This window comes from Oncorhynchus mykiss, chromosome 22 (assembly GCF_013265735.2).
Source record: "Oncorhynchus mykiss isolate Arlee chromosome 22, USDA_OmykA_1.1, whole genome shotgun sequence".
In the NCBI taxonomy this organism is placed as follows: Eukaryota; Metazoa; Chordata; class Actinopteri; order Salmoniformes; family Salmonidae; genus Oncorhynchus; species Oncorhynchus mykiss.
The window spans coordinates 16864849-16880205 of record NC_048586.1 but is presented as its reverse complement, the minus strand read 5'-3'; the positions used below and the strand labels follow the sequence as shown (position 1 = coordinate 16880205).

Genomic DNA, 15357 nt, shown 5'->3' with positions numbered 1-15357 from the left:
TCATCACACTGCTGCATAACAACATTTCTGTTCACACCCCCACCACCTACTTTGTTTCCTACTTAGAGAAGGATAGAGGCCTACTTTATTTTTACTTGTTTAGACGGTAGTGCAAGAGGTATAGGACAAAATGCTAATTTATTATAACGGGTAGGCGGGTGTGTATGGTGTGTTTTAAACTGAGCGGATTTACACCCAGGCCTTGGCTGGTGGCCCTGTAAACATGACCATTGCTGTGAATAATCAGTAGTCATGCTTGCCTTCATTCTCAAAGTCATCCAGTATGTGCCACCTGCTGTAGCTAGAGGTGAAAGAAACGCACACCTATTTAGGCGAGGTGCTGGCTAGCGGAGTGGAACACTTAAAAAATAAAGGAGAGCCACACACTCTAGGAGCTCAGATGCAAAAAATATTTATGTCCAAGCTGTAGCTGACAGTGATCCAACATTTACTGTACCTCTGAGCTCTATGTATTCACCTGGATGTATTCACCTGGATGCTCTATGTATTCACCTGGATGTATTCACCTGGATGCTCTATGTATTCACCTGGACTCCCATCCGTTCCAGGCTAATACAGGTCACAGGTGGCCCCATGACGCCAGGCACAACACCAGCGAGCTAAAACAAGGAGACGCGCTCCAACACCCATCTCCGCAAATGAACGCGTTTTGAAAGCTAATTGCACCCACCTGGCACTAGGCTCATTCAAAGCAACACTTTGTATTCGAGAAGATAGGCAAATGTGCATTATTTTGGGCACTGGGGTTGGTTTAAACTCTTTGAAAATATGTATTTTAGCAAACGAAGAGGCTACGCTTCTCTGCACTCTTCCTGACCACTTGGGAGCTCCACTTAAATGGCTGTATTCAATGCCTCTTTGCGGGTATGATTGGGTTGTAATTCAATGGAGAGCCATCACAGGGCTATATAGAAAATAACATCTACACTTAAATGTTGTGGATACGGCATAGGCAGCAGAACTGGTTCGGCCTTAGAAATACTGCAAGTGAATATCACAGCCTGAAGTCTTTTATATGAATTTTGTTTGAGGGTTTATAAACCTAATCCAGAGGCCTATATGGAGATATACAGCAGGAGAAAACTCCGTAAGATGGCCCAGGTGAAATACCCTCCCGAAAATTGACATTCATCGCTACAGCGCTGAACAAATTCCTTCAGTTAACAACCTGTCAGAGAAATATAATTTCATATTTGAAAGGCAAAGTGTGAAAGGAATAACATCTTTATGCAAATAGGCCCACTGTACTTTGTTTGGATAGCGAGAGATTGGATTACGTCTCTGTGTTGGCACTATCATGTAAAATCCCTCCTCAGAATGACAGAGTTTTACCTCTGGGAAGGAGAAAGGGTAATAGTGGTGTCTTCTTTGTAGAATAGATGTGAATAAGTCGGCAGCAGTTGAAAAGATTAGGGGAAAGACAAATAGACACAGTGCGGTATAACCTTTGTGATCACGTAGCATATATCTCAAGTTACAAGAGAGGAGCTATTGTGAGGTTATATGGTTTCTGTAGAAATGGACAAATGGAGGTTGTTTTCCATCTGTAAAAGAGGTTTGTGCATGTTCTAAATTGTACACGCCACAAATGAGTAATGCAGTGGCCAAGTCAAACAGCGGCCCTGACATTTTCTACATTACTTAATGAAACGATGAGATCAACTTCTCATTATCATGAAATATTCAGTTGCGCCACTGGGTGTAGCCTCGTATATTGTCTTTTCATACACTGTAATTATGCCTGTAAGAATCTTTTTAAATGATGAAATCACCCCCGTTTATAGGAGGTGTTTAAGACATGTGGTGTTTAGTTGGCTGTGTTCTAAGTGTTTGGTTGTGTTTAATTATTTACACGGCGGTGGGTTGTTGCGTGCGCCGCTCGCCCATCAGTCATTCATCCCGACACAGGGGGGGTGAGAGAGAGCTGTTTCTCTTACGGAGTATGTCGACAAGCGTGCAGAGCGGTGTGGAAACACCACAGTCGTGACACCAAAGTCAAGGATGCCAGTCCCAGGTGGGAGGACCAGGATGACACCAGGATGATATGTCAGCGAGTAGTTTCTCTGCTAGTGGAGTGAACTTGTAATGACCTAGACCTATAGAAACAGACCGCAGCTCCCATGATGCCACAGTCAGGAAGTAGGTCTTCATGTGATAGATACTGTATGTTGCTGAGGTGTCCTTGACTGACAGATACAGCTGGGACCCTGCTTCTCCAGTTTGTTAGCCCAGCAATTGTCTCCTAAAATGGCCATATCAACTACATTTGAGCGACTAGTGCTTGTTTACGAACTGATGCGGGACACTGTGCACTACTTTTGACCAGGGCCTATAGGGTTCTTCTGGTCAAAAGTAGTGTACAATTATTGGGAATAGGCTGCCATTTGGCGCGCAGTCTTTCAGCCTTTGGGATAGTTTGGTCAGGAAGAGGACCGGTCTGTCCGTGTTTGGTCTGTTTATCAGTCAGTGATTTTTCAGTCCACCCCTCAGGACACCAGTCTTAGTGGGCCAGACCGGAGAGAGAGGCAGATTAGGAGAAAAGATAAAGTTGAGTGGCTTATTACAGAACATGACTAAGATATAAATCTGCCTGGCTCTATGAAGGAGGGAAGGAAGGATGGAGGGAGAGACCGAGATAGAGGGAATGGGCACAGTAAAGAGACACGTTTGTGAGATCAGAGAGAAGATCAAACACATTGAATTGGCCTTGGAAGATCATAGATGGATGCCACTGAGGTCTCCTGTAGGGTTTGAAAGTAGTATACAGACCAAACCTTTCATTGGGTGTTCCCTAATGTTCGACTAATAGAGGCACATAGGATTCTATCAAGAGCGCACAGTAACAATAATGTCCGTCTTCGACTGCTGTTGTTCCAGAGGGTGTATCCCAAGTGGCACCCTATTCCCTATGGGCCCTGGTCAAAAGTAGTGTGCTACATAGAGAGTAGGGTGCTATTTGGGAAGCATCCCATAGTCTCTCTGGTCTGAGGAGATATGCTAGGGGAGCAGATGGAGGTTGTGGTTGGCTGAGACGTAACGGCCCTCCGCTCACACTCCCATCATGATGGATGATGCCCCTCAGCCTGAGACAGGTGCTCTGGGTCTTTCGTTTTCCTGAGGTGAATCCGAATGCACCACCAGTCTCTCTCTGTGTGGGTTTATTGTTCGGATACCAACTTTCATCCAAGACTTGAATCTGATTATGAACTGGGTGGTTCGAGCCCTGAATGCTGACAGCTGTGGTATATCAGACCGTATACCACGGGTATGACAAAACATTTATTTTTACTGATCTAATTATGTTGGTAACCAGTTTATAATAGCAATAAGGCACCTCATGGGGTTGTGATATATGGCCAATATACCACGGGTAAGGGCTGTGTCTAGGCATTCAGCGTTGCGTCATGCATAAGAACAGCCCTTAGCCGTGGTATATTGGCCTTATACCACACTCCCTCGGGAGTCCCTCCCTTATTGCTTAAATCTACCACATCTCATAGTAAAAGTATAGTATCCACTGAATGTGGGCCTACGACTATGGCTCAGTGTGCTAATCAGGAGATGAGAAACACATGGACTGTAGTATTATTTTCACTGCATCTTAGTATGTAAGATGTACCAGCAAACGAATGGTATCTTATTGAGTTTTTTCCCTGTTGTCATCATTTTGGACCCGCTATTCTGCTAGACATTAGATAAGATCACTACTCAAGTCTCAAAGCTTTCTCTCTTGGCACAAGTTAACAATTCCGGTATTTGTATTAATGGCATACCTATATACATAATGTGTCTGCGTTCGTGTAACATTGGGACGGTTTCTGGGTAAACAGCCAAACTTCCTGATCACCTGTATTATGTTTATTTTTGTCAAGTAATGGACAGGCACAATACAAGTTTCCAAGAGATAAGATTTCACATAGATTTGCAAACAACAATACAATCAAGACAGTATTGTTTCCTACAGGTTGGCTTTATCAGCCTCGATTTAAAATTCAGACACTTGTGTTTTCCCTCTAAATTATGTTATATTGTCAAGAAGGAAATAATATTGAATTGTGTTTTAGTCCAATTATCGGCACTCAGTGGATAGACAACTAAATGCTGTATGTTTTCAACTTAAATGTGGACTAGAGGGAGCAGGCCCTGTCTCGAGCGAACCAGACCCTGTCCTGTGTATGTGTGAGGTCTCACCATTGGTGCAGTAGTGCCCTAGCTGACCCGGGTCCAGTCCTGACCCCTTTCCTCTGGTCTCCTCAGCCCTGACAGCGGCGGCGGGTCGGGGCAAGATGGACGTGTGTGGCTTCCTGCTGGAGCACGGGGCCATGGTGCAGCAGGTCAACCGCAGGGGGGTCTTCCCTCTCTTCTGTGCTGTCAGACAAGGACACTGGCAGGTGAGACACACACACGATCATATTGCCTCAAACTACAGTTACACGTCAAAGGAACCTTGATGATTTACCCCGAGGAAGTGGAGTTCACGTCTGTTTGTGCGCGTGTGTGCGGGTTAGATTGCAGAGCTGCTGCTGCAGCAGGATGGTGCTGACGTGAACATCAGTGACAAACAGGGACGGACACTACTAATGGTGGCGGCGTGCGAGGGCCACCTGAGCACTGCCGACTTTCTGCTGTCAAAGGGTGAGCTACCACGATGCTACGCTAGATCATGCCTGCATCCCAAATGGCACCCTATTCCCTTTATAGTGCACTATTTTTTTTTACCGGGGCTCATAGGAGTCCTAAAAGTAGTGCACTGTATAGGAAATAGGGTGCCATTTGGGACGTAGACCGTGTCAGCCGTCACAATGTAAACCAGTCTGCTCTTTCTCTAAAGTCAGATTCAATCCAAATTCAAAAGTATCCAAATATTGAATGGTTTGTTGAGTGAAGGTCATATGCTGTGGTTTTGATAAATCTGCTGTTGAATGCTTGATTTATTCTTCACTAGGTGCGTCGTTGACGTCGATGGACAAGGAAGGGTTAACGCCCATGAGCTGGGCGTGTTTGAAAGGACATAAGAACGTTGTGCAGTTTTTGGTGGAGAAGGGTGCGGTCATAGACCACACAGACAAGAATGGACGGACTCCGCTGGACCTGGCCGCCTTCTACGGCGACGCGGAGATTGTGAGTAGCGAGATAAATTGACAGACAGTGAGACTGACAGACAGGCAGACGGACGGACGGGACAGGAAGACAGACGAGATAGAGACAGACAGACAGTTATTATGCTCAGTCTAAATCGGTCTCACTAGGCCTGCCCCTTAGTTAGGCCCAACACAAGTGCTCTGGTTCTCCTTATGAGACACACACTGCTGGGAATTACCACAGATCTATAGGAGAGTTAAGAGTGTTTGTTCTGACTGTAGGGGACTTAAGAGTGTGTGTTTGACTGTGTTGCTCCGGTTGTGAAGGTCCATTACCTGGTGGAGAAAGGAGCCGTGATAGAGCATGTAGACTACAGTGGTATGAGGCCGTTGGACCGGGCGATAGGGTGTCGGAACACATCGGTAGTGGTGACCCTGCTGAAGAAGGGGGCTAAACTGGGTAAGAAACTAAGAACTGTAACTATAATTTGTGTTGGTTTCTAGATACACTGTTCTTACAGTGTTCTTTCCTACAATCTTAAAGTCTAGTGATTGAACTACTTTGGCTTTACAATAGTAATGAGAGAAAGGTGACTTGAGCCTTAGTAAGACTTCAGTCTTACTAAATATAATGAGGTTATCGCCATGGAATCTGGATGCTCAGTGCCAAAATCTGAAATTTGAAATAATGTCCTATCGTGATTCTGTACTTATAAAATTGGCCAATAGACAATGTTACACACCCCCCCCCCCCCCCCCAAAAAAAATGATACATAAACAAGCGCACATGCTACGGGAGGGACGAGAGGTATCACGGCCATGACAAAAGTGATTGAGTAGGGCAACTCTGGAATAGGTTACTAGTTAAATCACCATGGGCTGCAGAGCAAGCAACTCTTCTGTCCTCAGAACTGGATAATTATCAAATGATTAGCATTTTTGCCTCATGCTCCTCTCTTGGCCTAGGCTATATGTCAGTAGTTTGCATATTTTTAGAATAATATGGAAACAGGCCTAGCCCAACTCTAGGTTGCGCATCGTTTCATTCATAACCTTTTCTCAGTTCTAGGCTTTTATTCTTTTGACTTCTCATTCAATTTTCCCATCTTGGTATTGTTTGCTCAATTTCACTTGTCTGTAGTGTTGGTCATTCAAAATAAAGCTGTAAGAATAGATTTGTTTTCTATCTTTCTATTGTTGTTGATCTCTCATTATTACCTTAGGTCTACCATATTTAAGTTATTCTACACTGTTCTCTTGCATTCTGTAAGTATAACATGTTTTTTGGAAGTAGGCTATAGCAAATAGGAATATAGGCGGTCTACTCGGAATGTCACCCATGCACTGCCCTGCTCTTTACTGCGCGGTGCCAGTCAAGTTGAAATAGGTATCGTCTGTATGGAGGATGTCGGTCATCGTCAATAGACGATACTATGGTAATATTACCCAAACCTAGTGCTAAATTCAAGGGCAATGACACTGAACAGATTTCAACCAGGATTCACCTAGTGTGTAGTAGGCTTGGGCCATATACCATTTAAATGATTATTATTATTGGAGGTTGGGCGGGGGTGCATACTACACCACTGCTTAGAACTATAAGTTAAGTAGAACTATAATGTTAAGATGTGTCAAATAAATCATATCCAACTCATGGTAGCAGCTATGTATTTGGTTTGCTAACTTGCTAGCTACGTGGCTAGATGTCAATATCAATCTTTTTGGTTACAGGAGAGACGTTCAATCAATAATTATTTTTTTTGTGTGCACTTTCGGTAATATCGTTTACCCCGGTGTGGTACAGAAATGGTATGACGGTATGAAAATCTGGAAGACCGCCCAACTCTAATGTGTACCGTCTCTCTCTCTCTCCCTCGCGCTCTCTTTGTGTGTTTGTGAGTTTCCTTTCTCCCAAAGGTGTGCCAGCGTGCTAATTTGAGAAAGTGACTTATCACCAAAATGACATTCACTGAGCTATCTAAGCCTAGAGCTTATCTGCCTCATTTTACATCTGCAGTGTGGGCCAGCCAGGCACCTCACCCAGAGTTAGCTAATGGCCAATACCTCCAACCCTCTCCCCTTGCCCTGGTAGCAATGTAGTCTGCTCTTAGCACACAATGCTATCAGTCTCTATCATCTCAATTGCCTTTACGACCAGCAAATCACCATTTTGTTTCATATCAATGCAATTATAGGTACAGTATATCCACTGGCAAACTCTCTCAGTATTATCAGGGCAGGAAATAAAATGGTCGACACAAAAGCAGAAAACGTGAGGCAATTTAAGCTTGGAAAGGTCCAAAATGAATAAATCACATTTTATAGCCATAGCAGTTTCAAATGATCTTCTGCCTTTCTGAATGCTTTTCTCTTTGCATGATTCCTTCCCTCCTTCCTTCAATCTCTCATCCTTTTTCTCTTCTTCTAAACTGCTTTCAATGTAACCGTAAGGCTACAGAACGTCGCCTTATGATCGATCAGGTACAATCTTTAGGTAACTTTACCTTGTTACCAATTTCCTAGTGAATATAGTCCGTGGGTCGGGGAGCGGCAGTGGTGTAACTCTACTCTGTGTGTGTATGTCTGTGTGGACCAACAGGGAATGCTGCCTGGGCTATGGCCACGTCCAAGCCTGACATCCTCATCATTCTCCTGCAGAAGCTTATGGAGGAGGGCAACGTGCTTTACAAGGTACAGAAAAGTGATTAGGTTTGCGTCCCAAATGGCACCATATGTTCCCCAGATCTGTGCCTCGGCACAATCCTGTCTCTGAGCTCTACGTACAATTCCTTCAACCTCATGGCTTGGTTTTTGCTTTTTCACATGCACTGTCAACTGTGGGACCATATATAGACAGGTGTGTGCCTTTCCAAATCATGTCCAATCAATTCAATTTACCACAGGTGGACTCCAATCAAGTTGTAAAAACATCTCAAGGATGATCAATGCAAACTGGATGCACCTAAGCTTATTTTTGAGTCTCATAGCAAAGGGTCTAAATACTTATGTAAATAATGTTTTTCAGTTTTTGATTTTTAATACATTTACAAAAATGTCTAAAACCTGTTTTAAAAAATAAGGTATTGTGTGTAGATTGATGAGGAAAAAAATGCATTTAAGCCATTTTAGAATAAGGCTGTAACGTAAAAAAAAGTGAAGTGGTCTGAATACTTTCCGCACTGTATAACATGACGTCATTGGATTGATTGGCCATCAGAGGGAGTGTTTGGATAAAAAGGACACCTCGGCCACTGTAATTTGGATGAGAGGTAACAACAATGACTGTTATATTTTGAGCAGCTCAATGCGACGCAGCAGAGATGAATGGGTGTGTGCAACGCCAAACTCACCCTTTGAGCTGGGATTGATCCGTGACATTTAACAGATTGAGTTTTGTGGCAGAAAGGACAATCCGCTCAGGTGGGACCTGTGTGTGATTGATGACAAAGGGAGGGACTGTGTGTGAGCTGCTGCGACGTGCCAGTTGGGTTGGGGGAGGATCTGACAACCTACCTTCTCTCCCTCTCTCTCCCCCTATCCTCTCTCACCCCCCACCCCCCCCCCCCCCCCCCCCCCCCACACACCTTCAGAAAGGGAAGATGAAAGAGGCAGCCCAGAGGTACCAGTATGCTCTGAGGAAGTTTCCCAGGGAAGGGTTCGGTGATGACCTAAAGGCCTTCAAAGAGCTGAGGGTGTCTCTGTACCTCAACCTCTCCCGCTGTCGCAGGAAAACCAACGTAAGAATCCTCACGTCTATCCTCTAATGCTGTACATTTCTCCTCTAATTACTTGAACATTTGTTTCCAGTGGTCTCCGTTAAAAAGGCACAATATGTGATCAGGTCATGTATAACAGTAGCACGGGACAATGGAAGATAGTTAAGGTGATGAAACTGTTGTTGTGCTGTGTGTTTTTGAACATGTTTGAAAGAAATGCTCAGCAGAAGATACAGTCCAAGCTAATGATTTCCCAGACAGAAGTATGGCTGTTGTGGCTGCTGTTAGAGAGTAGTAGACTGCGCAATTTGGAGCAAATCCGTGTTCCAGGCCTATGATTGATGAAACGTACCATAAACTTAAAACAATGCTCTCAGAAACAGATTGAATGCATTCAATAATACTGTCTACTACTGGGACAGAAGTATAGCTATTTAGGAGTCCAGTTGAGTGAGTCTGATTGAGCCATTTGAGGCTAAATGATAAACTGTTTAGAAGTCCATAAGCGATAGTATGCTTGTAGTCATTACTGGGGCAGTCAGCTTGTTCCCATTTACATTTAAAGCTTGTTCCCATTACTAATGTCAGCTTGTTCCCATAAACAATCAAAGTGAGAGAGAGAGCTGGCCCCCTGGACAATGTGCGTTTGCATTTCCCTGCATTGGTTAGTTGTATTGATCTTCCCCTTCCCTCGCAACAGGATTTTGGCATGGCTGAGGAGTTTGCTACAAAGGCCCTGGAGCTGAAACCCAAATCGTACGAGGCCTATTATGCCCGCGCCCGAGCTAAGAGGAGCAGCAGGTAAAGCTATTCATCAGGAGAAGCCTCAAGTGTCTCTTTTAGGGGGGCATTGTTAGTATGAATTGGGAGAATGGGGTTTGGCTTGTTTAGAAGTACTGCACTTCTCGACTGACCCACTTAGTCACTCTCATTCTCTCACGACCGCCCTTCTCGCTCTCCCTCTCCCCCCCTCCATCCCTCCACAGGCAGTTCACGGCAGCCATGGCTGACCTGCACGAAGCTGGAAAGCTGTGCCCCAACAACCGGGAGATCCGGCGACTGCTGGCCCGTGTGGAGGAGGAGTGTAAGCAGATGCAGCGCAGCACCACCCAGGGGAACCCGCAGGGGGCAACGTCCTCGTCCAACCAGACTCCGGCCAACCACGACTCTGATCACGAACACGAGGAAGAGGAGGAGGAGGAGGAGGTGTCGGAGCATAGAGTGGCTGTCAGTAGAGGTCTGGATGGACAGAACACTCTGAGGTTGAACGATGTGGAAGAGGAGGAGGGGACTTCTCAACAGTCTCACCACTCAGAGAGGAGAGGAGAGAAGGGTGAACCCTGGCCTCAGAAGATCTACTCCCTCAATAGAACTCTGCCTGACTCACTCAGTCTAGCCACCCAGCTGCCGCAGCAGCAGAACACCAGGCCTGGCTCTCCCCCCTCCGGCCTCACAGGCCCTGGAAGGCTGAGTCACCACCGCTACCCCCCCAGGGAGGCCAGAGAGCCCATGGCCCAGCAGGGCCTGGTCCTCCAACCCACCAAGCAGGCCCAGATAGTGAAAACCAACCAGCACATGAGCTCCCTGCAGGCAGGAGGCCGCTCCTCGGGGGCCAAGTCCCAGTACGCTCCCTCCAGCCCCCTGCCCAGCCGACACATGTCCAGCATGCTGAAGCCAGGTCCAGGGCTAGGCATCGACATCAGCCCTCTACCGCCCCCTCCCGACGAGCCCGTCTACGGGGAGCAACGCCTGTCCACTGCTGCTGCTTCGCAGTCCCAGAACATGGCTATGGGCCATCACTGTGACAGGGACAGCGAGTCCCTGCACTTGTCCCAGACCAGCTACTCCTCCTGCAAGGCCCAGGACCGTCTGTCTGCCCACTCTGTGTCCTCCCTGGACGCACTGACTTTAGTGTCTCCCCAGGGCCTCCTCGATGCCTCAGGGCCAGGCCAGGAGCAGAGAAAGGAGTGTGGGGGTAACGGGGTCTCCCAGGCATGCTCCCAAGGGGGAGGCAGCAACATCAGGGTGTCCAGCTCCACCAGCTCCCTGGCGTCCAGCAGTAGCCTGTCTGACAGTGGCAAGCTGCAGGGCCCTGATGTACGCACCAAAACCACCACAGACAAGGCAAAGCAGGGCCAGAATCAGGGAGGCACGAGCGAGTGGAAACCCAGGCCCTTCATGGGCATCATGGACAAGACGGCACGCTTTCTTCAGCAGCAACAACTGCAGCAGCAACAGCAGCACCAAGGACTCCAGAGCCACCCGGGCCTTCAGCCCCCCACCGGAGCCCTCCGCAGCTGGCAGAGTCACTCCTCGGAGGGATTAGTGTGCCAATCCATGTCTGCCATGGGCCTACAGGCGACGGGGGCGAACTGTGAGCTACCTTATGCCAAAACAGGGAGCACTTACTACGAGCAGCTCAAAGCTCCATCTCAGGGTGCTATGGGGAGCCTGCAGAACGGAATGCACTCGAAGGAATTCACAGAGAAGTTCTGCCAAGCAGCCACCTGTTACAAGGAATCCAAGCCAGCACTGGCCATGCCGTCGCACGCTTTTGTGGACAGTAAACCCAAGCAGCCGAGTTTAGCCCGAGATAATCCCGCCATTCACGTAGCCTCAATGAAACCAAAGCGATCATTCATAGAGTCAAATGTGTAGGGATATGTATCCTCCTTCTCTCAACACACACGAAGACACATGCACTCATACCCACACACAGATACACACGCACATAGACAACACACTCATGCACATTGTACACACACTCAAGACACACATTAACACTCAACACACACGCATACACACACAGATATGCATGCACATACACACACACACACATACATTGTACACACACTCAACACACACATCTCTTAGCAAAAATTCCAAATGGAGGGATTGCTTAAGTTTTTCCCAGCCCATCAAAAAATTGTGTTTTAGGTCTAAACTTTTAAATCATTTTGTTCCCCCTGGTGAATATCCGCCACAGGCAGCGTTTTGAGTGAAGCAGAAACAGAACAGATTTCTTTCTTTCCTACTAATGCATACGGCTGTTTGCTTCTGTTACAGGACGACATGCTCCCTGTCATTCAGCAAAGCTGGAGACATTGCACTGAGACAGTCATTGGGCATGTACTAATAGACAAAACAGTCCCGGCACTTTACGCATTTACATAGGCCTTTAAGTAAAGTGCTTATACAATATAATGTTATTACTGAGTTGTTGAAGGTTGAGTATAAAACAATATGTGCATCCCAAATGGCACCGTATATAGTGCTCTACATTTGACCAACTCTGGTCAACAGTAGTGCACTACATAGGGAATCGGGTGCCATTTGGGACGCATAAAATGGGATTTGAACTGTGTTCATTGTGTCAATGGTGCTGAAGGAAGAATTATGGAGCTATATACAGTGCATTCGGAAAGTATTCAGACCCCTTGACTTTGTCCACATTTTGTTACATTACAGCCTCATAAAAATACACAGAATACCCCATAATGACAAAGCAAAAAACGGTTTTTAGAAAGTTTTTTATTTTTAATACATTTGCAAAACAATCTTATTTACATAAGTATTCAGACCCTTTTCTATGAGACTCGAAATTGAGCTCAGGTGCATCCTGTTTCCATTGATCATCCTTGAGATGTTTCTACAACTTTATTGGAGTCCACCTGTGGTAAATTAAATTGATTGGACATCATTTGGAAAGGCACACACCTGTCTATATAAGGTCCCACAGTTGATAGTGCATGTCAGAGCAGAAACCAAGCCATGAGGTCGAAGGAATGGTCCGTAGAGCTCCGAGACAGGATTGTGTCAAGGCACAGCTCTGGGGAAGGGTACCAAAACATCTGCAGCATTGAAGGTCTCCAAGAACACATTGGCCTCCATCATTCTTAAATGGAAGTTTGGAAGCACCAACACTCTTCCTAGATCTGGTTGCCCGGCCAAACTGAGCAATCGGGGGAGAAGGTCCTTGGTCAGGGAGGTGACCAAGAACCCAATGGTCACTCGACAGAGCTCCAGAGTTCCTCTATGGACATGGGAGACCCTTCCAGAAGGACAGCCATCTCTGCAGCACTCCACCAATCAGGCCTTTATGGTAGAGTGGCCAGACAGAAGCCACTCCTCAGTAAAAGGCACATGACAGCCCGCTTGGAGTTTGACAAAAGACACCTAAAGGACTCTCAGACCATGAGAAACAAGATTCTCTGGTCTGATGAAGCCAAGATTGAACTCTTTGGCCTGAATGCCAAGCGCCACATCTGGAGGAAACCAGGCACCATCCCTACAGTGAAGCATGGTGGTGGCAGCATCATGTTTTTAAGCAGCGAAGACTGGGAGACTAGAAGAACGGGGGTGTTTAAACTTTTGCAAGCATTTCTGGAAACCTGTTTTTGCTTTGTCATTATGGGATATTGTGTGTGTAGAGTGATGAGGGACAAAATAAATGTAATCCATTTTAGAATAAGGCTGTAACGTAACAAAATGTGAAAAAGTCCAGGGGTCTGAATACTTTCTGAATGCACCGTAGATAGAAGAGATGTAAGGATATGTTTGAGATGGGCATTCCTGTGTTCTAAGGATGTTCTAGGTCTTCACGTTGTAAATATGTAATTGTCCTTCTTTTGAGTGAAGGTCATTGTCAGTGTATTGACTTGTTCAACTGATGTGTATTTTGAGTTTTCTTTTGGTTCAGACGGTGTTCAAGGTTCTAAAAAATGTATTTGTTTATATGTTTGTACATTCTATGAATCACCCGATAACGTTAAAAACTAAATCCTCTCTGTATCTGCTTATTGTTGCTGTCTAGGTTAATTTATTTACAGCGCCTATGGCTTGGTTAATTGTAAAAGCAATATATTTTATATAGTTATTTTTGCACAGCTACTAAGACATTTTAAGATTTCAATAATAAGCTCTGTGAAAATAATATTGGTTTAATTGCATGCCACAATTGCAGTTTATAATAAAGAGAAAAAATATTTAAACAAAAAAGGTTTGGGGGAGTGTGGGGCCATCGATAATATTTTAATATGCATGTTACTTGCAATGGTTGCCATGTTTCCAGTATTGTGAGCTGTGTTACCCATAAATCACATACTGTAATAGAACATTACTGCCATACCCACAATGGGGAAATAAAGTCCCACTGAGAAAACACAGGCCTTCTGGCTCTCATTGTGGCAGGGAAAAGAAGAGACACAGTTCGACATAGCTCTGGTCCAGGACGTTAGTGCGTGTTTGAATGCACATTAACAACTTGGACCTAAGTTCAACAATACATTTTAGAACAACCTGTTTATACTGCATAGTCAGTACATCAGTGGCGGCCGGTGCCATTTAAGATGAGGGAGGACGATAAAAAAAAATATGAGCATGGCCTTATGTCTATTACAGCATATTGGATGACTGTCATTCATATTCCATTCACCCAGTTCAATGTAACATTGATAGATTTAGGCTACTACATGATACTCAAATACTTTTTCACTTCGGTTATTGACTTCGGTGCACAACACATCAGCTGTCTGTGACCAAGTGAAAAAAATCTTTCCAAGCCAAACCTTCATATCATAACTGCTAACCGCTACACACCGTCTACATCGTTGTCACCATATTATCTAACGTCAAAGGCAACATAGCTAATATAACTAACATATTAGATAATAACCCGCTACAATCATGCAGTACAGTCAGCAAGCACATTAGCAGTTACACCGGCTGCCCTCGGTAGCAACAAATGTATAAAACCAAATGCTTACCTTGACATGGAAGAGTTCCAGTGTTGGATAGCTATAGCCAGCTAGCTAACATAGCATCCCTCTCTGTTTGAGCTGGGTGTTTGAGTAGGCTAAACTTGCTAAGTAAGTGAAGGTGAAAAAAATACTAGGAAACATAGCTAGCTCTCTCCCTCTTGCTTCTCCTTCATTTTTGAAGAAATGTATTTGTTAATAACTGTCCAACTATTGTCTTTCTCTCTCTTTGAGTCAACTACTCACCACATTTTATGCACTGCAGTGCTAACTAGCTGTAGCTTATGCTTTCAGTACTAGATTCATTATCCGATCCTTTGATTGGGTGGACAAAATGTCAGTTCATGCTGCAAGAGCTCTGATAGGTTGGAGGTCGTCATAATTACTGTGTAAGTCTATGGATGGGGGTGAGAACCATGAGCCTCCTCGGTTTTGTATTAAAGTCATTGTACCCAGAGGAGGACAGAAGCTAGCTGTCCTCCAGCTACACCATGGTGCTACCCTAAAAAGTGTTGTTGAGGCTACTGTAGACATTCATTGCAAAACAGTTTTTTAAATCAGTTATTTGGTGATCTGAATATATACTGTTCAAAAATATAAATGCAACATTACTGAGTTACAGTTCATATAAGGAAATCAGTCAATTCAAATAAATAAATTATGCCCTAGTAAATGGATTTCAGATGACTGGGCAGGGGCGCAGGCCTGGGAGGGCAGCCAATCAGAATGAGGTTTTCCCCACAAAAGGGTTACAGAGAGAAATACTCTGTACACAGTTTCATC

General features: G+C 45.2%; 1 protein-coding gene across 6 annotated transcripts in view; it reads left to right on the top strand.

Annotated features, from left to right (window-relative positions):
• LOC110501509 (protein TANC1) overlaps positions 1–11883 on the top strand; it is a 180963-nt gene extending 169080 nt beyond the window's left edge. For 3 of the 6 annotated variants that reach the window (XM_036958878.1, XM_036958877.1, XM_036958880.1), the window contains 9 exons: positions 4279–4412; positions 4530–4656; positions 4967–5142; positions 5430–5562; positions 7554–7583; positions 7702–7793; positions 8693–8839; positions 9519–9619; positions 9805–11883. In XM_036958878.1, coding sequence (XP_036814773.1) covers positions 4279–4412; positions 4530–4656; positions 4967–5142; positions 5430–5562; positions 7554–7583; positions 7702–7793; positions 8693–8839; positions 9519–9619; positions 9805–11476 — 2612 coding nt within the window. In that variant the 3' untranslated portion in view covers positions 11477–11883. Of the gene's footprint in view, positions 1–4278; positions 4413–4529; positions 4657–4966; positions 5143–5429; positions 5563–7553; positions 7597–7701; positions 7794–8692; positions 8840–9518; positions 9624–9804 lie in introns of those variants that run through there. The other 3 variants (XM_036958879.1, XR_005038794.1, XM_036958881.1) reach the window with 3 other exon arrangements.
• Positions 11884–15357: the final 3474 nt, after the last annotated feature.